The 25,956-nt window shown below is 56.6% G+C and overlaps 1 protein-coding gene across 3 annotated transcripts; it reads right to left on the reverse strand.

The window, feature by feature from the left end:
* Nucleotides 1-1,104: 1,104 nt before the first annotated feature.
* ANO9 (anoctamin 9) lies at nucleotides 1,105-24,867 on the reverse strand. 3 transcript variants are annotated; one of them, XM_081536086.1, is made up of 24 exons: nucleotides 24,748-24,867; nucleotides 17,696-17,770; nucleotides 17,467-17,592; nucleotides 17,140-17,282; nucleotides 15,866-15,912; nucleotides 15,682-15,740; nucleotides 15,531-15,601; nucleotides 15,174-15,308; nucleotides 14,854-14,950; nucleotides 14,659-14,719; nucleotides 14,496-14,578; nucleotides 13,637-13,741; nucleotides 13,395-13,556; nucleotides 13,276-13,312; nucleotides 12,953-13,064; nucleotides 4,179-4,236; nucleotides 3,989-4,086; nucleotides 3,747-3,874; nucleotides 3,512-3,664; nucleotides 2,620-2,767; nucleotides 1,996-2,097; nucleotides 1,831-1,924; nucleotides 1,625-1,734; nucleotides 1,105-1,552 (listed from the first exon to the last, which is right to left on the reverse strand). In XM_081536086.1, exons 1-24 carry the CDS (start codon nucleotides 24,751-24,753, stop codon nucleotides 1,525-1,527), a joined length of 2,238 nt encoding a protein of 745 aa, XP_081392212.1. In that variant the 5' UTR covers nucleotides 24,754-24,867; the 3' UTR covers nucleotides 1,105-1,524. The 3 variants fall into 3 exon arrangements, 2 of the variants coding, with proteins under 2 accessions (XP_081392212.1, XP_081392213.1); XR_014067331.1 differs by having other exon boundaries at nucleotides 3,512-3,874; nucleotides 15,682-15,743; nucleotides 24,748-24,823; XM_081536087.1 differs by lacking the exon at nucleotides 24,748-24,867 and having other exon boundaries at nucleotides 15,682-15,743; nucleotides 17,696-17,739.
* Nucleotides 24,868-25,956: the final 1,089 nt, after the last annotated feature.

Consider the following 25,956-nt stretch of genomic DNA (forward strand, 5'->3'; position numbering starts at 1 on the left):
CTTTTCCAGTGAGTCAGCTCCTTGCATCAAGTGGCCAAAGTATTGGATTTTCTGCTTCAGCAACAGTCCTTCCAATGAATACTTAGGGTTGATTTCCTTTAGGATTGACTGATGTGACCTCCTTGCAGTCCAAGGGACTCTCAAGAGTCTTCTCCAGAACCACAGTTTGAAAGCATCACTTCCCCAGTGCTCGGTCTTCTGTATGGTCCAACTCACATCTGTACATGACCACTGGAGAAACCATTGCTTTGACTGTATGGACCTTTGTGGGCAAAGTAATGTCTCTGCTTTTTAATACTCTGTTCTAGGTTTACCATATCTTTCCTTCCACGGAACAAGCATCTTTTAATTCCATGGCTGCAGTCACCATCGCAGTGATTTTGAAGCCCAAGAAAATAAAATCTGCCACGGTTTCCACTTTTCCCTCTTCTATTTGCCATGAAGTGATGGGACTGGATGCCATTCAGTTCTTTGAATGTTGAGTCTCAAGTCATCTTTTTCACTCTCCTCTTTCACCCTCATGAAGAGGCTCTTTAGTTCCTCTTTGCTTTCTGCCATTTCAGTGGTATCATCTGCATATCTGAGGTTGCTGATTTTTCTCTGGGCAATCTTGATTCCAGCCCGGCATTCTGCATGACGTGCTCTGCATATAAGTTAAATAAGCAGGGTGACGATATACAGCTTTGATATAATCCTTTCCCAATTTTGAACCAGTCAGTTGTATGTCTGCTTCTAACCGTTGCTTTTTGACCTACATACAGACTTCTCAGGAGGCAGGTACAGTGGTCTGGTTCTTCCCTCTCATTAAGAATTGTCCACTTTGTCGTGACCCACACAGTCAAAGGGTTTAGCGTAGTCAGTGAAGCAGAAGTAGATGTCTTTCTGGAAGGCCCTTGCTTTCTTGATGACCCAACAAGTGGCAATTTGATCTCTGGTTCCTCTGTTTCTTCAAAACCCAGCTTGTACATCTGGCAGTTCTCTGTTCACGTGCTGCTGAAGTCTAGCTTGAAGGATCTTTAGCATAATCTTGCTAGCATGTGAAAGGATTTTGAGTATAACCTTGCTAGCCCTGAGGGCAGACATAATCCACCAGAGACCCAGAAATCTACAGAAAGTTTTTATTATAGAAAATTCTGCTGGTTGAAGGGAGCCAGGGGGTGGGGCAAGATCTGGGGCCCAGGAGTCAGAGGGCGGCCCAGGAAAGCAGCCAGCACCCTGCACTGTGACTGCACCGGAGCCCCTGCTGCTGTCTGCCCTCCCTGCCCAGTTCTAGGGGTGGCAGGAGTCACTCAGAGTTCAAGTCGTGCAGTACTAAGCCTGAGACCTAACACAAGGAACAGGCCTCACAGACCACGGACAAGTTTGCAGTTCACAGACACCCCAAACACCCAGGGGCTCCCAGGGCCCCCACACATACTCGGGTCTTCCTAAAGCTCCCCACACACAGCCAGCCAGGCTGGGGTGGGAGGCAGTGGCGGCAGTTCCTGAGTCGTGGGCCTCCGGACACCACCTGCTCCGGGTCCCCTACACGTCTGTGCTCTTGGGGCTGCAGCTGGAGGCAGGAAAGGGGTTGAGTGGGCCTACCCCAGCCCCTCCCCGCTCCCAGCCAGCCCTCCCTCTCCACCTTTTTTGCTGCAGTCTCTGGTACTTCTTCTTCAGGACTTCATTCTTCACAGACTGTGGGACATCAGGCACGAACCAGGCCGCAATGAGCTTGATGCATAAGGCTACGTGCTGGGGACGAGCAGAGAGGGGAGGTCAGGAGGGCTGCACAGGGCCTTCAAGGGTCGGAGAGCTGCCCCACTCCAGGGCCCCTGCCTGCTGGCTCACCTCGAAGAGGATGAGGAAGGCCAGGCGGATGGCCAGGAGGAACCAGTGCTGCTCTGAGAAGTCGGAGTTCTGAGCGGAGAAATAGTCCCGGTACCTGGGGTGGGGAGCAGCTGAGGTCAGGGGTCAGGAGTTCAAAGGGTGCTCGCGGGGGATGGGGGTCCGCACCTGCACTCAGTCACATTGTCCGAGCCCTCGATTCTGGTAGGGTCCTGGAAGTCTTTGGTGTAGAACACGGACAGGCTGTGGTTGACGTAGCCGGTGAAGCAGCTGTGGGCAGAGGACAGGAGCTTGGCCCCTCAGGCTTCCGGGGTGCTGGCTCGAATCCGGCCCGACGTGGTGGGGGCTGTCAGGGTGGGCCACGCTGCAGACCCCCTCCTCCACCTCTGTACATGGGAGATGGGCCCTCGGGGAGGCTGAAGGGACCCCCAGGGGCTGGGGGAGGCTTCCCGGGAGAGACCCCTGGAGACCCAGCCCCCTGCAGGGCTGGAGGAGCTGGATGAGGACAGCGCGCAGACCCCACAAAGCGTCTGACTTCGGAAGGGAGCCATTCCCGTAGCGCTTGCTCAGAAGATGGCCAGCTCTGGAACATCAGTGCCCTCCTGGGGTCCCAGTCCACACTCCCAGGCTCCACCCAGGGTCTGCAGGTGGCACAGGGCGAGGGCAGACCACCCCAGGGGAAACTGATAGCGTTGAGCCCTGCCCTGAGCTCCCCTGGGGTGGGGCCAGTTTCCCAGGGGCCTCTGGCCAGTTTGAGACTCCCCCAGGCGCGGTGTGGCAGCGTCCCCTTACTCGACTTCAGCCTGGGCCCCCCTTCGGCAGGGGCCATAGCGGTACTTGTACACCACTCGGGGGATGAACTCAGACGTGAAGGCAATGACCATCCCGTTGGCGATGACCGCCAGCACGCCGACGATCTCCAGGACCTGCAGCCAGCCCCCTGGGCCACAGTAGGGAGTGAGGCCCGGTCTGCCCACAAGCCTCCTCCCCCAGCCCCACTGATTCCCCAAAGCTGGGAGCCTGGATGGCCAAGGGTGTTGTCACACTTATGCCTATGGCAGCCACAGGGCCAGGCCCCGATGAGGACAGTCTTGGCCAAGGCCAGTGGAGGGCAAACTCCACTCTCCTGCACCCCACTTCTTGACATGGCCAGGGAGGTGCCCAGGTCTCCATCCCCCATATTATGCCTGAACCTTTCGGCTGCCCCCAGGCCTACTCCGCCTCCTAGGTTCCCCTGTCCAGGGGCAGGGGCCGACTCCCTTACTGGTCCTGGGATGGAGGCCTCCCTCCCAGGTCTCTCTCCTGCTGCCCCGTCCAGGACACCATCTCCTTGCTTCATCCCTGACCCCATCCGCCCTGGCAAGGCCAGCCGAGGTGCCCGAGTCCCTGCCCCCAGCTGCTGGACATCTCTCCCCCAGCTTCTTGCTCTGAGAGTTCAGCCTTTTTGCACCCACTTCCCAGCGGCTCTGGCCCTTCAACCCGACTGGGCGGGTGGGGGGCAGGCGGTGGGGGCATGCCAGCCCCTCCTCTTCCTGGGACCTGGGCTCAAACGCCAACCCAGGCAGACCTTGGGAAGGGCTGGGGGCCACCACGGGGTGAGGGCCCCTCTTGCCCCCCAAGGCTTAGAGCCGGCTTTTCAAGGAGACTGGCGCGCTGGCCGCCCCGCCCCCGGCCAGCCCCTGACCGATGTCCTTGGCCTTGCGTGGCACCAGGCGCCGCTGCAGCCGGACCATCTTGATGGCGTCCAGGCGGATCTCCACGAGGTTGCTGAAGAGCGCGAGCAGCGGGGCGAGCGGGAAGGCGGCCACGAAGATGGTGGTGAAGCCGTACTGGATCACTGCGGGCGGGGGCGGTCACCCTGCGCCCCCTCGCCGAGCGCCTCCGCCAGCCCCTCGGCCCCCCAGCCCCACCCCGCGTACTCATCTCCATGAATTCGTCGAACAGGCTGAAGGGGTAGACCGGCCTCAGGCGGTAGTTGCGCTGCCAGTGCGCCAGCTCCGGGTCCTGAGACGGGGCCCGCAAGGATCGATACTTGTGGGCCAGCCACCTAGGGGCAGGAGAACCGGGTGGGGAACGGGCAGGAGCAGAGGGGCCGGGGGGGCGGGTCCCATGGGTGCCGGACTCCCTGCGGCGGGCGGCGCTCCGAGAGGGGGGTCCTCACGGGCTCAGATACTCGATGCAGTTGCTGAGCGTTTGCTTCAGACCCATGATGATGGCCATCTGCAGGAACAGGTCCATCATGCAGCCGCTGAGGTGGCACTGCGGGGACAGGGGTGGCAGGTACGCAGGGGGCGTGGGGGTGCTGGCAGAGGCCAGGAGGGGGGGCAGTGGGGCACCCGGGACAAGCTGACCTCCTCCAGCTTCCACAGCCCCGCCAGGCGCACCGTCTTCCCCGGGTGACCGTTGATCCTGTGAAGGACAGCCAGGCTGAGGGACGCGGCAGGACCCGGCCTCTGACTGGGCGGGGGGGGGGGGCAGGACAAGAGTGGGAACCGGGCACAGTGGGCCCTGGAGGGGAAGGAAGCAGACCTGCCCCACCGGTGAGCAGCAGCTGGATGTGAGCATGTGCCCAGACACGCCCGTGGGCACATGCTCACACGCACAAACCACTAGACCATTCAGGTGTGTCCTAAATCAAATCCCTTACGATTATACAGTGGAAGTAACAAGCAGATTCCAGGGATTAGATCTGATAGACAAGAGTGCCTGAAGAACTGTGGACAGAGGTTCGTGACATTGTACAGGAGGCAGTGATCAAGACCATCCTCAAGAAAAAGAAATGCAAAATGGTTGTCTGAGGAGGCCTTAAAAATAGCTGAGAAAAGAGAAGCGAAAGGCAAAGGGGAAAAGGAAAGATATTCCCATCTGAATGCAGAGTTCCAAAGAACAGCAAGGAGAGATAAGCAAGCCTCCCCCAGTGATCAATGCAAAGAAATAGAGGAAAACAATAGAATGGGAAAGACTATAGATCTCTTCAAGAAAATTAGAGATACCAAGGGAACATTTCATGCAAAGATGGGCACAATAAAGGACAGAAATGGTATGGACCTAACAGAAGCAGAAGAGATTAAGAAGAGGCGGCAAGAACACACAGAAGAACTGTACAAAAAAGATCTTCACGACCCAGATAATCACGATGGTGTGATCACTCACCTAGAGCCAGACATCCTGGAATGCAAAGTCAAGAGGGCCTTAGCAAGCATCACTACAAACAAAGCTAGTGGAGGTGATGGAATTCCATTTGAGCTATTTCAAATCCTCAAAGATGATGCTGTGAAAGTGCTGCACTCAATATGCCAGCAAATTTGGAAAACTCAGCAGTGGCCACAGGACTGGAAAAGGTCAGTTTTCATTCCAATCAAAGAAAGGCAATGCCAAAGAATGCTCAAACTACTGCACAACTGCACTCATCTCACCTGCTAGCAAAGTAAAGCTCAAACTTCTCCAAGCCAGGCTTCAACAATATATGAACTGTGAACTTCCAGATGTTCAAGCTGGATTTAGAAAAGGCAGAGGAACCAGAGATCAAATTGCAAACATCTGTTGGATCATCGAAAAAGCAAGAGAGTTTCAGAAAAACATCTACTTCTACTTTATTGACTACGCTAAAGACTTTGACTGTGTGGATCACAACAAACTGTGGAAAATTCAAGAGATGGGAATACCAGACCACCTGACCTGCCTCCTGAGAAATCTGTAGGCAGGTCAAGAAGCAACAGTTAGAACCAGACATGGAACAACAGACTGGTTCCAAACTGGGAAAGGAGTATCTCAAGGCTATATATTGTCACCCTGCTTATTTAACTTATATGCAGAGTACATTATGCAAAATGCCAAGCTAGATGAAGCACAAGCTGGAATCAAGATAGCTGAGAGAAATATCGGTAACTTCAGATATGCAGATGACACAGAAAGCAAAGAAGAACTAAAGAGCTTCTTGATGAAAGTGAAAGAGGAGAGTGAAAAAGTTGGCTTAAAACTCAACATTCAGAAAACTAAGATCATGGCATCCGGTCCCATCACTTCATGGCAAATAGATGGGGAAAAAATGGAAACAGTGACAGACTTTATTTTGTGGGGCTCCAAAATCACTGCAGATGGTGACTGCAGCCATGAAATTCAAAGATGCTTGCTCCTTGGAAGAAAAGCTATGACCAACCTAGACAGCCTATTAAAAAGCAGAGACATTACTTTGTCGACAAAGGTCCATCTAGTCAAAGCTATGGTTTTTCCAGTTGTCATGTGTGGATGTAAGAGTTGGACTATAAAGAAAGCTGAGCGCTGAAGAATTGATGCTTTTGAACTGTGGTGTTGGAGAAGACTCTTGAGAGTCCCTTGGACTGCAAGGAGATCCAACCAGTCCATCCTAAAGGAGATCAGTCCTGGGTGTTCATTGGAAGGAGTGATGCTGAAGCTGAAACTCCAATATTTTGGCCACCTGATGAGCTGACTCATTAGAAAAGACAATGATGCTGGGAAAGACTGAGGGCAGGAGGAGAAGGGTGTGACAGAGGATGAGATGCTCGGATGGCATCACCGACTCAATGGGCATGAGTTTGAGCAAGCTCTGGGAGTTGGTGATGGACGGGGAAGCCTGGCGTGCTGCCGGCCATGGGGTCACAAGGAGTTGGACACAACTGAGCGACTGAGCGATTGGACTGAGAGTAGAGTTCACATGGCAGCTAAAGAGCATCAAACAGACTTGAACAGAGAAGCCTTGTTCTTTGATAGAAAAAATTAGGATTGTCTGTTTGAGATAGACTGAATGTCAGGCCCCCAAGGACACCCACATCATGATTCCTGGCATATGTTATATGATGTAGCAGCATTAAGGCTGCCAATCAGCGGACCTTAAAATGGACAGAGAACCCTGGGTTATCTAGGTGTGCCCGTTTTAATCACCAGAGTCCTTAAATGAGGAAGGAGGAGAGCCAGAGAGATGACAAAATGCAAGGGACTCAGCCTGACACCACCGGCTTTGCAGACACAGGAGGAAGGGACCAGGAGCTGTGGAATCCAGGCAGCCTCTACAAGCTGAAAGAAACAACAGTCTGGATTCTCCACGAGGGTCTCCAGACAGCATGCAGCCCTGTCGACACCTTGATTTTAGTCCAGCAAGACCCTTTTTGGACTCGGCCTCTAGAACTGTACATAATGTGTATTGTTTAAAGCCACTAAGTTGCAGTAAAAGAAAATTAATATAGTATGCATGTCAGTTCTCCCTAAAAGAATGTATAATTTCCCTGCAATCCTAAGGTAAATCCCACAGAATTTTGATGGAGTTTGACAAAAATTAAAGTTCACCTAGAAGAATAAACATGTAAATAACTACAAAAAAAAAAAAGTGAAAAAGAAGAGAAAAAGAAAATTAATGCTAGTCCTATCTGATAGTAAAGCGTAACAGAGTAATAATTACACAGTAAGATACTAGACTAAAATGATCAGAATTCACAGAAAGACCAAAACATTGAAGTGAATGATGGGCCTTGGTGTGTGCAGAAGGTGGTGGTGGTAATGGAACAGTCAGCAGATGGTCTGGGGACAGCTGGCTGTCACTTGGAAACAAAACAAGCTTCCCTCCTGTGCCCCTTGCAGCAGAACCAGTTCCTGTGGATCAAAGATCTGAGTGTCTAAAAGTGTTGACACCATAAGCATTAAGGAAATCACAGCTGAACACATTTTTAATTTTGAGGAGGTGGAGGCCTTTTTGAGCGTGGCGTGAGAAACAGGAACTGTGAAGAAACGTACTGATAAACCTCGTAACAAGAAAGAAACCGCCTTCAGAGGAACACGAGAGATCGCCTAGGCTTTCACCTCCTTCACCCAGAAGTGCAGCATGCAGGGACGGGGCGCAGAAGGAAGCGGAGTGGGGCTTCATCTGCTCCACCGCCTGCTGACTACGTGACCCCGAGAAGTTTCTTAACTTCTCCGTCAAGCCATCTGTGAAATGGGGTTTAGAGTCCCTACCCCGTAGGGCTGTTGTGCAGATTAGAGTTGATGAACATGACTCAGGATAGAATATGTGAGTGTCTGTGACGTGAGTTATTATTATAAAGACATATCCCACCCTGCCAGGGAAAATCAACTGAGACCTTCGTTATCCAAAGTCAGTGGAGGGCTGCAAATCTTCAGTCGTGAGGAAAAGCAGCTGTACAACAGAGAAAGACTGCGGTAAAGGAACAGGATGATGGACTCTTTAGGAAATGAGATGAGGAGAGGAAATCGGATTTCTCTGGTGGCCCAGCAGCTAGGACTCCGAGCCCCCAGTCCCGGGGACTCAGGCTCAATCCCTGGTCAGGGTACTAGATCCCACAGGCCGCAACGGAGACATGGTGCAACCAAACAAATATTTAAAAGAAAAAAACAGGAAAAAAGAACATTGATAACTTCAAAAAAGTACTGTATCTATGGAAACAAGAAAAGGACACTATAAGGATAACAAAAGACTAAAAATCTCTTGAAAATTAAGACTTTGTCTTAAAATTCTTAAACTTAAAAGAAAACAACAGAAGGCAAAAAAGACAAAGTGAAAGAACTTTCTCCAGATGTGGAGTGTAGAGACAGAGAGATGGACTATATGGGAGAAAAAGACAAGAAGCACAGAGGACAAACCCAAGAGGACCAGGAGTCACATAAAGAGAAAGCAAGGGTGGAATATTACTCAGCCATTAAAAAGAATACATTCGAACCAGTTCTAATGAGGTGGATGAAACTGGAGCCTATTATACAGAGTGAAGTAAGCCAGAAAGAAAAACACCAATACAGTATACTAACACATATATATGGTATTTAGTCAATCGGTAAAGATAACCCTGTATGCGAGACATCAAAAGAGACACAGATAAATAGAACAGTATTATGGACTCTATGGGAGAGGGCGAGCGCGGGATGATATGGGAGAATGGCATGGAAGCATGTAAATCATCATATGTGAAACGAATCGCCAGTCCAGGTTCAATGCATGATACAGGGTGCTCAGGGCTGGTGCACTGGGATGACCCGGAGGGATGGGATGGGGAGGGAGGTGGAAGGGGGGTTCTGGAAGGGGAAAACATGTACACCCATGGTGGATTCATGTTAATGTATGTTAATGCAAAACAAATACAATATTGTAAAGTTAAAAAATAGAAAATAAACTAATTTAAAAAAATAGAGAGAAAGCAAGGGGAAATTTTTTCAAAAACTTGAGGTTAAAAAGAAGAAAATTTAGTGAGCTTAAGCAGGACATGGTTTTTTCATTGGAAGGTGCCAACAGTCGCCCAGCGCAGTGCATGAAGAGAAGCCTACCCGAGGCTGTCCCCCTGTTTAAAGAGAAGATCCTAACCTTAAACAGAAGATCCCTCTTCCAGAGGGAAAAAAATCTAGGTGAACTAGGAAAAAACAAAAATCAGATTTTCTGCACACTTCTCATCATCCATTTTGCGTGTTCAAAGACAATGGAGCAATGTCTTTGACGTTCTAGAAGGGAAAATTGTTTTGAAGTTAGATTTCTCTACCCAGCCGTGGCAATCATGTGCCAGGGCAGGACATGACAACGTGAGACAGAAAAGAGTTCGGAAGGTTTCCTCTCCGATACACCTTCTCAGAATGAATGAGAGCAAACATCAAGAAAGAAGGAGGCTTGGGGATCAGGAAATGATGGTCCTAACCCAGGAAAGCAGCAACGGAAGTCCCAAGAAGACAGATATAAAGGAGGTGCGGAGGGGAGCCAGCCCAGTGTGGGAGAAGGCAGGGCTCCCAAGGAGGGTCCCATGGAGAAAGGGACTCTGTGCAACCAACAGTTTGACAGAGAGGGGCTGGATAGCCTTGATACGGTAAAGACACGCAAGGGGGAAAAGGCAGCTGGAAACAACAGGAAAAATAAAGAGCTGTATGACAAAGAAATGGTCAAATAAGAAGCAAAGTAAAATCACATGATTTTAAGAAACTGATAATGTCAAGAGAATCCATTCGATTTTGAGATTACCAAAATGCTCAGATGATATGAACAGTTTATAGAAAAGGAAATTTAATGGCCAACAAATATTTGGGAAGAAGCTGGATTCTCATTAATAGGTTTTAATAAGGCACCTAGAAGGATGAGGGGTCTTTGTTCGTCAGATCAACCGTGTGTGTCTTTGTGAGTCACCACAGCGCTTCCAGAGGTCGCTTTAGCAATGCTCATCGCAACGCAAGTGTGCGCTCCCAGCTTTCAATTAAAAAGGCTGGCTGCCAACACCCACAGCTGGGCATCACCTCAGAGCAGGGAGGGACCTGGAGAGGCCTGCAGCCCACTCAAGACATCCTGCAGGATTGAACCTGCAGGGCTGACGTCTGAACAGCCGGCAGCCCTGCCTCAGCCCGGAGCACCCAGGACTTGGGCCCCTCTGGTGGACCGGGGGCACCCGCTGGATGGGATGCCCCTCTGGTGGGCCGGGGGCACCCGCTGGATGGGACGCCCCTCTGGTGGGCCGGGCGCACCCGCTGGATGGGACACAGGCCCAGCTGAACCCCTGGGCCTCCTATCTGACCTCTAATCCCCCCACACAAGTGAAAAGACAGAGACACTTCCAGGGGATTGAACAACCAAAGACTCAGATCTGAGGGTTGAGCCAATGGACACCGAGACCCCACGCTGTCCCTTCCCCAGCTGGGCTCCCAGCATACCAAGGGCATCCTCCCTCCTCCAGGCAGGACACCAGGGACTCTTCTTCAGGAACTGACTGAGCAGGAGGCCCTGCCAGGAGACCCGTGGTCCAGGGCACACTGGCACATGCCTTTCTCAGAGCACACTGGCACACGCCTTTCTCAATTAAAGACACGTGTCCAAGAATAGAAGACATCTAAGGGAGGTCCCTAACACCGGAATCAGAGACCAGTCAACAAAAGAGCATAAAATACTTGGAAGGGACAGAAGCAACACCAGAGTAGAAGAAAAAGAGGCCACGTCCTCAGACAAGAAAAACCCTGGTGTCCAGGTGACGTGAAGAGGAGGCTGTAAAGACCCTGAAACATCAAAACGAGTGCTCTGAAATTAAGAACATAAGCAGAAGTGATGCATTCAATAGAAAAATTCTGAGAAACTGGGACAAGGATGGAAGGAAAAAGCAAAGAAAATTGATGATCGATTCAGAAGATCCAATTTCCAAACAAAAAGAATTTCCCAGACGGGAAGAGAGGGAACCAAAGGAGGGGGCTATCAGACACATCAGAAAATCACTCAAAACAGAAGGACCCGAGGCTCCATGCCCAGCGAGTACCCAGTAATTTCTTTCCACTTGATCAGCATTGATTCTACATACCTGGCCAGTGCATACCTCCCTCCTGAGGGCTATGGAGGGAGAGAGGGCAGGTTAGGAGCAGACGGGGCAAGGCAAGAGCGGGTCTGAGGGAGCAGAGTTCTGGGTCCAGCGCTCTTCAGAGGCCAGGAGAAGGGCAGAAGTCAGAGGCCAGAGGTGGCCTCCGTGTGGGGAGGGAGGAGCAGGAGCTGGGGAGGACCAGGAACTGGGCACGGCAGGGAGACGGGCATTGGAGAGAAAGAAGATGGCAAGTTTGTGTGATGTGGAAATCATCCAGGAGAGACAGAAAAGTTGGTATGTGGAGGAGAGAGGTGTGAATTACTGAAGCAACGTGGAATGAAAAAGAACCACCAAGTCACACTGCTAAGAAGTTTCCGGAGATGGAGGATAGTGAGAAGATGCAGAGAGAGTCAGAATCGCGTTGACGTCAGGTCTGTGGGACAGAACACTGGAAGCCAGCAAAGCTATCCCTCAAGTCTGAGGAAAACCATATCCATCATAGTGTCCTGTCTCTAGCAGTTGCTCAGTCCGGTCCTCAATAAAGAGGAACTCAGCACAGATGATCTCCCCTGTACCTTTTCCCAGAAAGCCACTGGAAAACTCAGGGTCCCCCCTGGCAGACAGGGATGGGATCTCCAGGACGGAAAGGCCAAGCAGAGCCCGGAGACAGGGGGACAGATGCCGGGAAAGCCTCTCCAAGGACCTCACGATGTCTTTGAACGAACTAGGAGGAGTTTTCTGTTTTTAAAGTTCCACTAGAGAGTTCGGGGTTAATGAGTCTGAGCAAACTCCAGGAGGTGGCGCAGGACAGGGAGGCCTGGCGCACTGCAGTCCATGGGGGTCACAGAGACTCGGACGCGATTTAGTGACTGAACAACAACAACGATGCAACTTACAAAATCTGAGCAAACACAGAGAGCACGTGGAGCAATTATTTTCTTCCAAAAAGACAAGAAAATGTCTGTGGATTGAATCAAAAAGGTTAACTGCACTAGTTTGGAGGGTGAGGGGAGGTGTGTGCCTGTGCCTGGTATATGAGATGCCCACGTTTGGAAGGTGAGGGCAAGTGTGTGCTTGTGCCTGGTATATGAGATGCCCGCTGCCGCTTTACTTACAAAGTTCAAAACTGGAATTAACCCCAAAGTCCACCAACTGAAATGCTTAGATAAATTCAAGGACATCTCTCAAAGGAATGCTCATGTATGGTTTTAAAAACAAAGCCTCACCACCCATGTGGACATGGAAGATATCTATTGTGTGTTTTCAGGGTAAGGCAGAGAGGATAATTTACATGACAAACCACTTATGTCAATAAGTGTATCTGGGACTTCCCTGGTGGCCCAGTGGTTGAAAACCTGCCTGCCAATGCAGGGGACACAGTTTCAACCCCTGGTCCAGGCAGATTCCACGCGCCGCCACAGAGCAATGAAGCTGGTGCGGAGCAACTACTGAAGCCTGTGTGCCTGGAGCCCATGCTTTGCAAGAAGAGCCACGGCAAGGAGAAGCCCTCACATCGCAACTAGAGGGTAGCCCCAGATCATCACATGTGCACAGCAACAAAGACACAGCACAGCCAAAACAAATACATAAAAATTTTATAATAGGTGTACCTGTGTGTACTTAAATGTGTAAAAATATCTGGGGAGATGCAACATACAGTGTCATCTCTGGGGACATGAACTGGACAGTTAGGGGTTGACTGTATGATTCCTTCACATATTTCTGGATTAGGTTTCCATGTGTTCTGAGCTTGATTTTTTTAAAAAATTAAAAAGAACATGTGTTTCCATTTTCAAGGTGGGGAGAAATAAGTTAGAGGGAGGCATGTGAGAGCCGGTGGCCCTTACCTGCCCAGGATGAAGGCGATGTAGATAAGGGAGGAGAAGTGAGCAAAAAACTGCAGAGTGAAGAACTTGATAGTGAACTTCCTCTCTCGCTCTGAGAAGGTCCTGGGTTTCTCTGGAATGAGATGTGGGGCCATCCTTCCCCCATCTCTCACCCCAGTGACAGCCCGCGCCCAGCCTGTCCATATCCTAAAATCTCGGGGTCACCTGGGACCCTCACCTGTCTCCCAAGCAGGATGCCCTGGCCTCTCATGGGCCCCATTTCCCTACCCCACGGTTGCAAGACCCCCACCCTGAATCCTCCCCCCTAGAAGCCCTCCTCTCACCAAAGTCACAAAGCTTCAGGGCCACATATTTGTTGATCTGCAGGAGGGGCGACAGGGCTCACCTTGGACCTGGGCAGAGCCCCACGCTGCCCTGCACCCTCCCCTGCCCCGACCCCTACCTTGGTCATGATGATGATGATCACATAGTGAACCAGGGCCCCGCTCACCACCACAGCCGTGGTCACCTGCTCCCCCAGGAAGGGCAAGGCCAAGTTGAAGAGGGCGGCAGCTAGGACCCGGTAGACCACCAGGACGTGGGCCATGCCGATCATGAGGCAGATCTGAGGTGGGAGCAGGATGAACGGGGTTCGGGAAGCTGCCCCGGCAGCTCTCCAGCCCAGCCGCGGGAGCCCAGGAGTACCATCAGGAGAGACAGGAGGAGGATGACGGTGCTCCGCAGGTAGGAATGCTGGTGCAGCCGCGGCTCGTAGTCCGGGCAGTTGATGAGCCCCAGAGCCATTTCCTCCTGTGGAAGGTACCCGACTCGCCTCAGACGCAGGAATTGCCTCTGATGCCGGAATTGCCTCTGACGCGGAACCCCCTGGGGCCTGGGACTCCCCCCCGACAGAGGACCCCCCCTCAGACACAAGAACCCCTTGGACACTAAACCCCCTTGGAAACTGAACCCCCATGGACACTGAACCCACTCAGACATGGAACCCACTCAGACACGGAACCCCTGGGACGTGGAACCCCTTGGACACGAAACCCCTTCAGACGCGGAATCCTTCAGACACGGGAACCCCTTGGACATAGGAACTTTGGACAGGAAGCCCTTGGACACGGAACCCCCTCAGACACGGGAACCTTAGACAGGAAGCTCTTGGACACGGAACTCCCTTGGACACAGAACCCCCTCGGACACGGAACCCCTCGGACACGGAACCCCTGGGACACAGGAACCTTCGACAAGAAGCCCTTGGACATAGGAACTTTGGACAGGAAGCCCTTGGACATGGAACCCCCTCGGACACGGAACCCCTTGGACACGGGAACCTTTGACAAGAAGTCCTTGGACATAGGAAATTTGGACAGGAAGCCCTTGGACACGGAACCCCTTCAGACAAAGGAACCTTCGACGGGAAGCCCTTGGACATGGAACACTCTCAGACACAGAACCCCTTCAGACACGAGAACCTTCGCCGGGAAGCTCTTGGATGTGGAACCCCTCGGACTCAGCAGCCTCTCAGGGCCCGAGCCGGCCGCCAGCTCAGCCTCACCTGGTCCTCGTCCCACCCGTACAGCTCCCACTGCAGGACCACTCGGGCTCGCTCCCGCTTCCACAGCTCCAGGAACACGGTGGCTGCGGCAGAAAGCAGAGGTCTCAGGGGCGTGTCCCCTCTACGTGTGGTGCTCAGGGGGCCCCAGGTCCGCGCGACTCACCCCACAGCGCCATGAAGATGGCAAACAGCACGGTGCCCTCGTTGTCGAAGAGATGGGTGAGCTGGAGGGAAGGGAACGTGGCGCTGGGGCGGCCTTCCCCCCACTCCCCGGCCCAGGCCTCCCCTTCCCGGGGAGGACCTGTTGGGCCCACCTCCCCGGGGCCAGCGGCCGCAGGGCCCCCCACCCCACGCAAACCTTGGCATAGGCGCAGGTGTCTGAGAGCCGCTGGAACCTGCGGTTATGGTCGCCGCGAGGGCACATGTAGATGTCGTGGGCCTTGCAGATCTCCTTGCTGAGGGCACAGGGACCGGGTTGGCGGCAGCACTTTCCTGTGGACCCTCGAGGGGCCCCTCCCGGGCCCCTCCCCAGACAGCCCCTTTCCTGACTCCGCCCCACCCTCAGCTTCAGTCCCGCCCCCTCCCTGACCCCGCCCCACCCTCAGCTTTAGTCCCGCCCCTTCCCTGACCTCGCCCCACCCTCCGTTTCAGTCCCGCCCCTTCCCTGGCCCCGCCCACCTGATTTGGCTGGCTTCGAATTGGGAAAACCCGCTCAGGAAGACGATGAGGCCCACCACTGCAGCGGGAACCAGCATGTAGGTGTACCAGCCGAGCCAGGCGAAGTACAGGGCTACTTTCTCTCCAAAGTAGTCCCTGCGGGCACAGCGTCCCGTCAGGGCCACTCCCACCAGGGGTGACTGTCCACCGCCAACGCCTGGGTGAAGCTCACCATGCTGGGGGCAAGAAGTGTACTGAGGGCATCTAAATGTGTGTCTAAATGGTTCGCCAGACAGCTGTCTCCTGGCGGCACGGGTGTGTCTACAGAGGGGCAGCCTGCCTGTGGGGGCGCAGGTGTGTCCGCGAGGGCAGTAGTACCTGATGTCGGTAATTGGCTGCCTTTGGAACATGCTTCTCCACCGGGCCCACTTCTTTAGGTGCTCCTCCCCCTGGGCGCAGGTGAGACACAGTGAGAGCTTCCTGCCTCAAGTCCTGCCCCAGGGCCTCTCCCAGCCAGCCCACGCCTCACCTTGTGCAAGGGGAACGCGGCCTCAAAGACCCCATCCTTCACCAAATCCTGGAGCGTGTCTGCTGGTCACAGGGGTTCTCGGGTCAGAAAGGGCGGGGATGAGGGAGGACCCTGTCCCCTTCTCCCCATGCGACGCCCCTCCTGGAGGGCTGCGGCACAGGCCACCTGTCCATCCAGTCCTTACCACCCGCTGCCGCCTTGCTGTTCAGGACAAAGTCGACAATTCGGATTCTAGAACACAAGAGCTGGTTCAGGATGGTCCTCTGTCTGGCCAGGTCCCAGGCCCCTCTTCATCCTGGCAGAACCCCCAGACCACCAGCCCGGACTGCCTGACCGGAACCCAGAATCCAGGACTCATCTGGGAGCGTACCTCCTCGAATCCTCCCAGAGTCCAGCTACACCGTGGTTGCAGGGTGGGCCTCTCTCAGGGTGGTCTCTCGTCCCAGGGCCCCAGTGCTCAGCCCTACAATTGGCCGTCCAACTTCCTCCCGGATTCCCCACCTCCAATCACACCTCCCACCTGGAGCCCCAACACGTTCAGAGCACACCCTTTATGTGCACAAATAAATCCTCTTTACACCCCTGTGAGCCATTTTGCCTATGGGAGACTAAAACTCAGAGAGGGTGAGTAACTTGGCCAAGGCCACACAGCCAGGAAGTGGCACATCCAGGCATCTGACTATAGAGTCCTGCTCCTCTGGAACACCCTCCTGTGAGGCACAACCCCCCAAGTGTCCCAGGGCCCTCGCCACAGCCTGCTCCGTCCAGGCCCCAACAAGGTGCCTCCACTCATGTGTCCTCCCAGACCAGCCCGTCCTCCTGAGCTCACAGGAAGCCCCCCTCCATTGCCTCATATCCAAACTCCCAGAGTGTTCTTTGTTAACCTCCCTGACTGGCCCCAGGTGAGTTCAGAGGGCTGGGGCTAGGACCAGGAAGGTGCTGGAGGCGGGCTGTGGGGAGGGCAGGTGGACTGGCTTGGTGAGCTAAAGGATCAAAGTGGGGAGAAGCAGGTTCCTGCAGAGAGAGAGGAGGTGTGGGGTGCCTGGGAGGCAGGGACAGATGTCCAGAGAAGGGCATTCGGTCTGGAGAAAAGAAGTGGCGACTGAATCCAGGGAGACGACCTCAGAGCCCAGGAGGGACAGCTGAGAGAGTCCTCCCAGCATCTCCAAATGTTGCCCGCCCTTTAAGACTGGCTTCTGGTCTGCATCTGGGGACATAGACACACATAACCTTCAAGCCCACCCTTTAAGGCTGGCTTCTGTTCTGTACCTGGGGACACAGTCACAGATGTAACCTTCAAGCACGTTTTCCAGTATTACAGACATGGTAAGTAAGGCACAGAGGGTTGCCCCCTATGGCCTCTGCCCCAGGACCACACCTGGGAGCCTTGCTGCCAGTCTGGACCACCATGTAGGTGGGCAGGGGTCCTCCTGGCCCCGCTGTGGGCCAGCCTCTCACCTGTTGGTGGCTCGGATGGAAGTTGGCCTGGACAGCTCCCCTCTGGGGACAGTATCCTCAGGCTCCATAAGTCTCCGGTACCGGTCAAAGATCCTGTTGTCAGCTCGGATCCCAAAGAACTCCTTCTCCCGGTCCTCCATTGCCTGAGGGTTGGGGGCAGCATGGGACCCTCTGCTCCTCCTTGGGGCTCTCCCTCTTCATCCAGAGCCAATAGTCTGTCCCCTCCAACTCTGGCATGAGGCCACAGGCAACCTCCCCAGACTCCTTCCTGGGACCCACCCAGCCCCTGTGACTGCTGCACCGAGGCAGGGCCCTCAGCCCACCCACCTTGTAACAAAACCCCTGGTTCTCAAGCTCTTCCAGGAACTGCCGCTGCCGCTGGACCTGCCTGGGGTTTCTCTGGGTGCGACGATCAACCACAAGGACATAGTCCCACAGCTCAGTGGCCTCGGTCTAGAGGAGAGAGGCTTGGGGCCTGGGGCTGGCAACCAGGGCAGGCCGGGTGCAGGGCATGCGGGAGTGGGACCAAGCCCAGGAGGGGCTCACGCAGGCTCACCTCACAAGTACTGATGTCCATCAGCGGAAGGCTCTCACCTTCCGTCGGCACCAGGATCCGGAGACTCTCTTCCCCCTGGGGGTGAAGCGCAGACGGAACAGAGGCTGGCACTCGTTGCCACAGTAGAGCGCCTTCCAGGCGGGGCACTCCGGCACCAAAGGGATGGTTTCTGGTGGGGCTACGTGCACACCGAGGCCGCAGCACAAATGGCAAAGGTTTGTTTGGAAACACAAAGAGCAGCCCGGCTTCATAAGAAAAGGCAGGCAGCCCAGTTAAAATGGCCGAAGACGCAAATGGACACTTCACGGAGGAGGGGCACCCAGAAGGTGAAAGCCTGGAACTCGGACACGGAGACCATTCGGAAAACGCAGGCAGGTGACGAAGGAGGCACCACTGTCCACCCGTTTGGTAGCAAACATGTTACAGTCAGACAACGTTAACCGTCCAGGTGTGGGAGTTCCTGGCAGTCCAGTGGTTAGGACTCGGCGCTTTCACTGCCGGGGCCCAGGTTCAGTCCCTGGTCAGGGAACTGAGACCCTGCAGGCACAATACAACCAAAAAAAACCCGGGTGATCTATAAAAATATTGAATTGTAACATAATACTGTAAATCACCTGAAAATCATGTAATATTGAAAATAAGCTACATGTGTGAAAAAAAAAAGCCCGGGCAACTCAGCAGGACCCCATGTGCTGCTGCCATGCATGCCTTGGTGCCTGAATCCCAGAAACCTCCTGGACCTGCCCCCTGGCCCAGCCCCCTTTGGAGACAGACAAAGGTGCTCACACGAGCATATTTCAAACCAAAATTGTGGAAATAACCCCAACTCTCATCAGTTTTCTTCCCAGGTGGCGCTAGTGGGAAAGAATCTACCTGCCGATGCAGGAGACACAGGGCACGTGGGCTCGATCCCTGGGTTAGGAAGACCCGCTGGAAAGGGAAATGGAAACCCACTCCAGTCTTCTCGTCTGGGCAATCCCATGGACACAGGAGCCTGGGGGGCTACAGTCCATGGGGTCGAAGAGTCAGACGTGGCTGAGCGCCTAACACTTCTGTCCCCTTCTCATCGGCGGGCAGAGGGATGCAGACCCCGCGCTGTGAGCACACGCAAGGGGACGTGAGGGCCGCAGCTGCCCGGGGGGTCAGTGCGACATGCCACTGAGTTTCCAAAAAGTAAGTCCAGTGAGCACTGTGCCGGAGCGACTGGTGCAGGGCAGACGGCCAGGACAGACAGAAGGACACTAACACCAGGGACAGAACCTTCAGGAGGAAGCGGATGGTGCACGGGGCTTCCCTGGTGGCTCAGACAGTAAAGAATCCGTCTGCAATGCAGGAAACCTGGGTTCACCCCCTGGGTCAGGAAGATCCCCTGGAGAAGGGCATGGCTACCCACTCCAGGATTCGTGCCTGGGAAATCCATGGACAGAGGAGCCTGGTGGGCTACAGTCCATGGAGTGGCAAAGAGTCAGACACTACCAAGTACTAACACTTTCACTTTCACTAACAAACGACAGCTGTCCTTCCATGCTCCTCCCTCCGGAAGGTGAATCCTCCCTGTTGAGGGTGGCCTGGACTCGGTGACTAATGAAGAAAGCGTGAAACAGGAAACAAGTCATTTTACAGAGCAGAGACCTGGCAGAGGCACCCAGCCCAGGAGATGACGGTCCACGTGATGGTCCCGAAAGCCCACAGTCCCATCTCAGCAGGAGATGGCAGAGGGACTTCCACCAGAGCCCCAGCGAGCAGACCCCAGTGGAGTCAGGTGGCCAAGGACAAGAGGGACGGAGAGACCATCACAGATGAGAGGGGACGTGGGGACAGGGCGATGATGCCGCAGGGGGCCTGCATGACACCCTCGGAAAAGCCGGTGACGCGAGTCCAGGCCGTGTCAGGCCCTTCACCTGCACCGGCGCCCCAGGCAACAGGCACAGCAGACCCTGTGCTGTCTTTGTGACACTTTAGGAAAACTTACAGACTTGCAAAAACTGTACAAGTAGGAGTCGGGGGCTTCCCAAGTGGCAAAGTGGTAAAGAATCTGCCTGCCAATGCAGGAGACATGGGCTCCACCCCTGGGTTGGGAAGATCCCCTAGAGTAGGAAATGACAACCCACTCCAGTGGGTTCCACTTGCCTGGGAAATCCATGGGCAGAAGAGCCTGGGGGGCTACAGTCCATGGGGCCGCACAGGGTCCGAGCAACAACGCACACAGGAGTGGGGGAGCAGAAAGTGCTGGGACTGGCATCCGGGTGGGAGGGGGCGTCTTGAGGCCTCACTGATTCCCAAAGAGCAAACAGCAGGCTCGAAAGGCTTGAGACAAAGTGACCCAGGGCCCCTTCTCTGGAAGAGCCACTGGGCTGAAGGGAGTCGGGGACACACAAGATGGGGGACCAGGGCAGACAGGCAGGTTATCAGGGAGAGCCCTGGGGCCGAGGCGGGGGAAAGACACTGCCTCCAGAGCAAGAGCCCACCTCTCCTAGCCTTGGGGGGCTTGATGCAACGCGGGTAGCATCCTGCAGGCCCAGCAAAGGGCTGGCCAGGCCGTGTGCTCAGTGAGAGGCCTCCAGCCGTGTCCCCGCCGGCAGCTCCCCAGGGAGCACGGGGCCCCGGAGGGACAGGAAGCCCGGGGTGAGGGCCTGGGGGCACTGAGAGCCGTGTCCGCTGGAGCCCCTTGCCTTCCCTGAAGGGCCTGGTGGCTCCCCACCTCACCGTGGGCCCGCCGCCAGCCCACCACCCACTACCGCCCCTGGGCGCCCCACCCCACCCCATGCATCGCAGCCGCCCTGTGCTCCTGCCCCGGCCTCTGCCCAGCGGCTCCCCCGGCCTGCTCCCTTTCTCCTCCCTGGCACATTCCTGCCTCCTCCAGAAAGCCTCACTGGACTGCTCCAGCCAGTCTGCCCTTGAGGGCTGCCAGAGAAAACAGAGGCCACCCATCACATTCGAATTTCAGATAAACAATAAATACCATTCAGTATAAGTATGTCCCAATTATTGCATGGGACATAACTTATACTAAAAAAAAAAAGAATACTGTTGTTTGTGTGAAATTCAGCTTACTGGGGATCTGTTTTTTATTTCGTGTCGTTAAATCTGGGACTTGACCCCAACTCCCCACCCCCAGACACACCGGGAACTACTGGGTCCAGAACCAGGCCCGGGTCTGCCCCCTCTCTCCCCTCTGTCTCAGCCACAAAACGGCCGGCTCCAGGGCATGGGACAGCAGGGTCTTGGTGCCCCAGTGCAGCCCCCGCCTGGCCCTCTGCCCCGCTTCCCTGGGGAGCGGTCACCCCCCTCCGGCAGGCTTGCCCCCTTCTACCCCAGCTGCAACCCCCCACCACTCCCAGCCCTCGGACCCACAGTGGGGTCGGGGCGGAGGAGAAGGCCGCCCTCTCAGGCCGGCGGGTGCACACACACTCCGGGCTGAGGCCCCGTCTCAGCGAAGGGAGTTGGCCTCATGCAGACGAGGATGAGGGATGTGGGTGCATTTCTGTCACCAGCAGCCAGTTCTGTGACTTGCCCACTGTAGGAGCTAAGCGTCATGTCAGACAAATTCGTGAGTGAAATGGGTCCTCACGCACTCGACCTCGGACCCAGGGGGAGGGCTACGCTTGCTGGGCCGGGACCCCCTGCAGGACGACCCTCTGAGGGTCCCTCGCCAACAGGCCCACAGAGGCTGAAAAGAGAGGCTCCCTCACGTGACCCTGAGGCTGAAGAGTGGGCAGGACCAGCAGTGGGAAGACGGGGTCCCAGCTGGGGAGACGGGGTCCCTGGGGCGGGGAGATGGGTCCCCAGGGCGGGAAGATGGGGTACCTGGGTGGGGAGATGGGGTCCCCAGGGCAGGAAGACAGGGTACCTTGGTGGAGAGATGGGGTACCTGGGGCGGGGAGATGGGACTCCAGGGTGGAGAGATGGGGTCCCCAGGGCGGGAAGACGGAGTACCTGGGTGGGGAGATGAGGTACCTGGGCGGGGAGATGGGGTCCCTGGGTGGGGAGGGACGGCACAGGGATCCAGACAGGAAGAGGGAGCCTGGGGAGGACTGTCCCTGAGGGACTCCCAAAGGCAGCAGCGGGAGGCTAACCCTCAAGTGGCCCCAGAATGAGGCTGGGGCAGCTGTCTTCCCCAGAGACATCACATGACTTTGGGGCGTTACCCAGAGCCTCTTGGAAGAGGGGAGTCAGCCTTCCCTGGAGGCTGCTGTGTGACCCGGACCAGAGGGGTCCCATGGGCACTGACACCCATCATTGATTCCGGCCACAGGACAGGGACACAGCCCCGCCCTCCCCGGTCATGACCTGGTCCCCCAGGGAAAGGGCCGGTAGGCACAGGAGCAGCCAGCTGTAAGTCCCCTGCCCCGGCCTGTCGAGCCACTCCACATGCGACGTCCGGACATCTGGTGCCCACATGCTCTGTGCCCAGCGGCCCCATCCCCAGGCCACCTGCCTGGGCCCCAGGCTCCAGGATCAGGCTGTCCATTGCCCACCTGTCCTCCAGGGAGAGAGGCCTTCAGGGATTAGAACCAGGTTCCCCTAAAGTCACCCCCACCTCCAGCCAACCAGACTGCTTGGTGCACCTGAGGCGAGGTATCTGGGGGCTCCGCTGTCCCAGTCCATCAGGCCCCGCCTCCAGGAAGCCACGTGTGCCCATCCGGCTCCCCGACGCCAGGCGGGATTGGAGGCTCCCCGGGCCCGCTTGGCCCGGGGATCCCAGGCCCACCACGTGCAGGTCTCCAGCAAGCCTGTGCACGAGGACCCGGGAGGCTCCCGGCGCCCGGCTCTCCACTGTCCTCCCTTGGGGCTTCCAGCCCCTACTCCCTGCAGGCCACACCCAGTGGGCCAGGCCCAGGACTGAGTCCAGGCCAGAGCCCCAGTCGACCCACCCACTGCCTGCTTGACTTCTTTAGAGGCTGCAGCTCCCTGGGAGACCAGCCCAGGGATGGGGGCCAGAGCTGGGGATTCACACTCTGTCTGTCCATCCCCAGGCAACTTGCAGGTCACCAGCAGGGCAGGGGACTGCGGTGTGGGTGTGCCTGCCACCCAGCTCCCGACCCTCCTGGCCAGGCAGGCGACTTGGAGCACACGACATCACCCCAGCTGCCCGCAGCAGGCAGGGGCCTCCCCCCACCATCCATGGCCTGCCTCAGGCTTAGGGTCACACCACAGCCCAGCCAGCGCTCCACACCCTCCTGGCCCTATCAGCAAGCGGTGGTTTCATCACCCAGCAAAGGGACCCGCCAGCCCCCACCACCAAGCCCAGATATGGAGAGGCCTGCCCACACTCGCGACCCCCCTCCTGGCTCTGTTTCCTCATCTTTTGGGGGCCACACCATGAAGCATGTAGGAGCTCACCTCCCCAACCAGGGATCAAACCAGTGCACCCTGCAGTAGAAGCGCCAAGTCCTAACCACTGGGCCGCCAGTCCCGGCTTCCTTGTCTTCCAAGTTCTGTCATCTGCCTCCCTCCTCCCTTCAGCCCCTCCTTCCCACCATGCCTCCCACTGTCCATCTATCTCATTTGTCAGAACACGTGTCCGTCTAGTCATCCACCCTAGATGCTGCGTGCTGTGTGCAGCCCTCATGGGCAGTGCCCAGCGTGAGTGGACATGGACCTGGAGAGACAGGTACCTGCTTGGCAGGGGAGGTAGCCCAGAGCTTGCCCTGGTAGCGTGGATGGGGCCTGAGGGGCAGCACGCAATTGGTGTCCAAGGACCTGCTACAGAGACTCAGGGACTTGATGGCATAGAGACTCGGTACTCAGCACTTCAGCTCTGCAGAAGTATAAAGGACAAGAGGGCAGCTGCCAGGAGGTGAGACCGGGAGTTAGCAGAAGCTAGACCAGAGGGCTTCTGAACTATCGTGTTGGAGAAGACTCTTGAGAGTCCCTTGGACTACAAGGAGATCCAACCAGTCCATCCTAAAAGAAATCAGTTCTGAATATTCATTGGAAGGAGTGATGCTGAAGCTGAAACTCCATTACTTTGGCCACTTGAACTTGATGCGAAGAACTGACTCATTGGAAAAGACCCTGATGCTGGGAAAGATTGAAGGCAGAAGGGGACGACAGAAGTTGAGATGGTTGGATGGCATCATCGACTCAATGGATATGAGTTTGAGCAAGCTCCAGGAGTTGGTGATGGACAGAGAAGCCTGGCGTGCTGCAGTCCATGGGGTCACTAAGGGTCGGACACGACTGAGCGACTGAACTGAACTGAGACCAGAGGGCTGCACAGGCAGCGGAGGGGTGGGCCTGGGGGCCTGGACTGCAGCTGGGGGCGGGGCGGGGCTGGGAAATGGAAGGGATTTGGGCAGGGGAAGGGGATGCTGAGATCCGGCCGGGGCGGGACTCTCTGCAGTAGGAGTCTGTCTTTGCCCAAAGGCTGATTTTCTCGCCTTAGCGCCCTCCCCACCCCCAACCCCATCCCCAGACTCCCTTCCCCTCAGTACAGGGCTGGCCTGGGAACCAGCCTCAGCTGCCAAGGCTCCACAGCCCTGGAACGGCCGAGGCGCAGTGCGAGGCCGCCTGCCTGGCCCACAGCTGGGAGCGCCCGGAGGAGGGTGACGAGCAGGCGGGTTTCGCTCTCCACCTCAGCTCGGGTCTCCTCCCGGCCCCCGCCCCGGGCTGCCCGGGCCTCGAGACCTGGTCCCTGGCTGAGGAAAGAGAGGAAGTCCTCCCGGACGCTCTCCTGCTCTGCCCCCAGAATCCGAATCCAGCAGCCGTCAGCGACTCCCACCCCGGCCCAGGAAAGCCCCCAGGGAGCGGAGGGCCCTGCCGGCCACTCCGGGTCTCCCCAGCCCCCTGCCCGCCGGACAGAGCCGCGGGGTCTGGGGTCCCGCTCCTGGCTCAGCACCCGGGGGTGGCCACGCCCCCCACCTGACCCCGCTCTCCCCGGGGCTCCCGGCGCAGGCGGCAAGCCCTTTCTTCGTCCTGCCCGAGTCCCGGGCCGGCGGGGGTACGCGACCCCTCCCCGGCCCCCTCCGGCTCTGCAGGAGACGGGGGCGGCGGCGCCGGGGCGGGCGGCAGGGGCCTGTCCCGACGGGCGCGGCCTCGCGCGGACTCACCCGCATGCCGGTGGTCGCGCTGGGCTCAGGGTCGGAGGGTCCCGAGGTGAGGCAGCCCCAGCGCCGCTGGGAACCCGAGTGCGGCTTGGAGACCGCCCAGCGGTCCTACCTGACTTCCGCGTGGGACTCACCCCTCCCTCCTCCCCGCCCTCCTCGTCCTCGGGTCCCTGTGCCGCTGTCGGGAGCGGCCCGGGCCCGCCGGCCGGAAGGCACTGCCCTCCGCCAAGCCCCGGGGCCAGGGACGCCTTCCCGGGCCTCCGACGCCCACCGGAGGCTCTCACCTCACCTGCAGAGGGGCGTTCCCCTGCCATAAGGGTTAGAGCGGCATCCTTTAGGGGGAGGGGAGCGCCTCCCATAGCCCTGCTCCCTTCACTCTTCCTGACGCCTGGACGCACCGTCCCCAGGCCCTTCTGGGGCACCAAGCCTCCCACCCTTTCAAGTCTAGTATCGAGTCCCTTGGAGGAAAAACTGGGGCCGGGACGTTGGAAGATGAGACAGACCCCAGAAAGAAAGCAGTCTGCTCCTCCCAGAGTCCCTGTTCTGTGCACCCCAGCTCAGGGAGGGGGAGCCCCGGGGTCCTGGGGCCACTTGCTAGCCGGAGGAGGTGTGGGGTCTGGAATGAAGGACTGAGAGGGGCCGTTCCCCACCCGTGGTCAGGGCAGCAGCGGGAGGCGGCTCTGGGCCGCCTGAGGGAGACGGTCCTGTGGGACGGTGGCCTGCCCCCAGCAGGGAGGGGGGTGTCCAAGCTCTGACAGCTGCAGGGACGGGGTCAGCAGAGGGGACGGGCGCACGTGCCGGGCAGCACGGGGGCAGCTGGAGGAGAGCAGGGACCACTTGGCTGTCTCGGGGGCGGGGGGTTGGAGCGCCGCATTGTGTGGCCCCGCAGCCCGGCAGCAGACCCGGGGATGACCCTCCTCTGGGATCCCCCGGGGATCACTCGGCCCCGCCCACGTGTCTGTCTGGGGGACCCCGTGGCAGACGGTGACGGCCGCAGGACTGAACGCTGAGGTGGCAAAGGCAAAAGAAGGGATTGGCCGCACAAAACTGTGAAACTCTGGAGGAGGAGTCTGGACAATGTATTAAGATCCAGGGGACAAAAGAGCCACGAAGTAGCAGCTTAAACAGGCTTGTGTACCTCTCTCTCCCATGAATGGCACCTGGAGGCGGTCCTACCAGGACTGGTTAATAACCTGGTCACCAGAAGCACGT

The sequence above is a fragment of the Giraffa tippelskirchi genome, chromosome 10 (genome assembly GCF_054371585.1).
Source record: "Giraffa tippelskirchi isolate mGirTip1 chromosome 10, T2T-mGirTip1v1.2.pri, whole genome shotgun sequence".
Classification (NCBI taxonomy): Eukaryota; Metazoa; Chordata; class Mammalia; order Artiodactyla; family Giraffidae; genus Giraffa; species Giraffa tippelskirchi.

Coding starts and splice junctions, on each gene's coding strand:
- ANO9 (XM_081536086.1), bottom strand. Junction 15,741..15,865: donor CAGCAAGGCGGCAGCGGGTG/GTAAGGACTGGA, acceptor TGTGACCAGCAG/ACACGCTCCAGGATTTGGTG. Junction 1,925..1,995: donor GACAATGTGACTGAGTGCAG/GTGCGGACCCCC, acceptor TCCCCACCCCAG/GTACCGGGACTATTTCTCCG.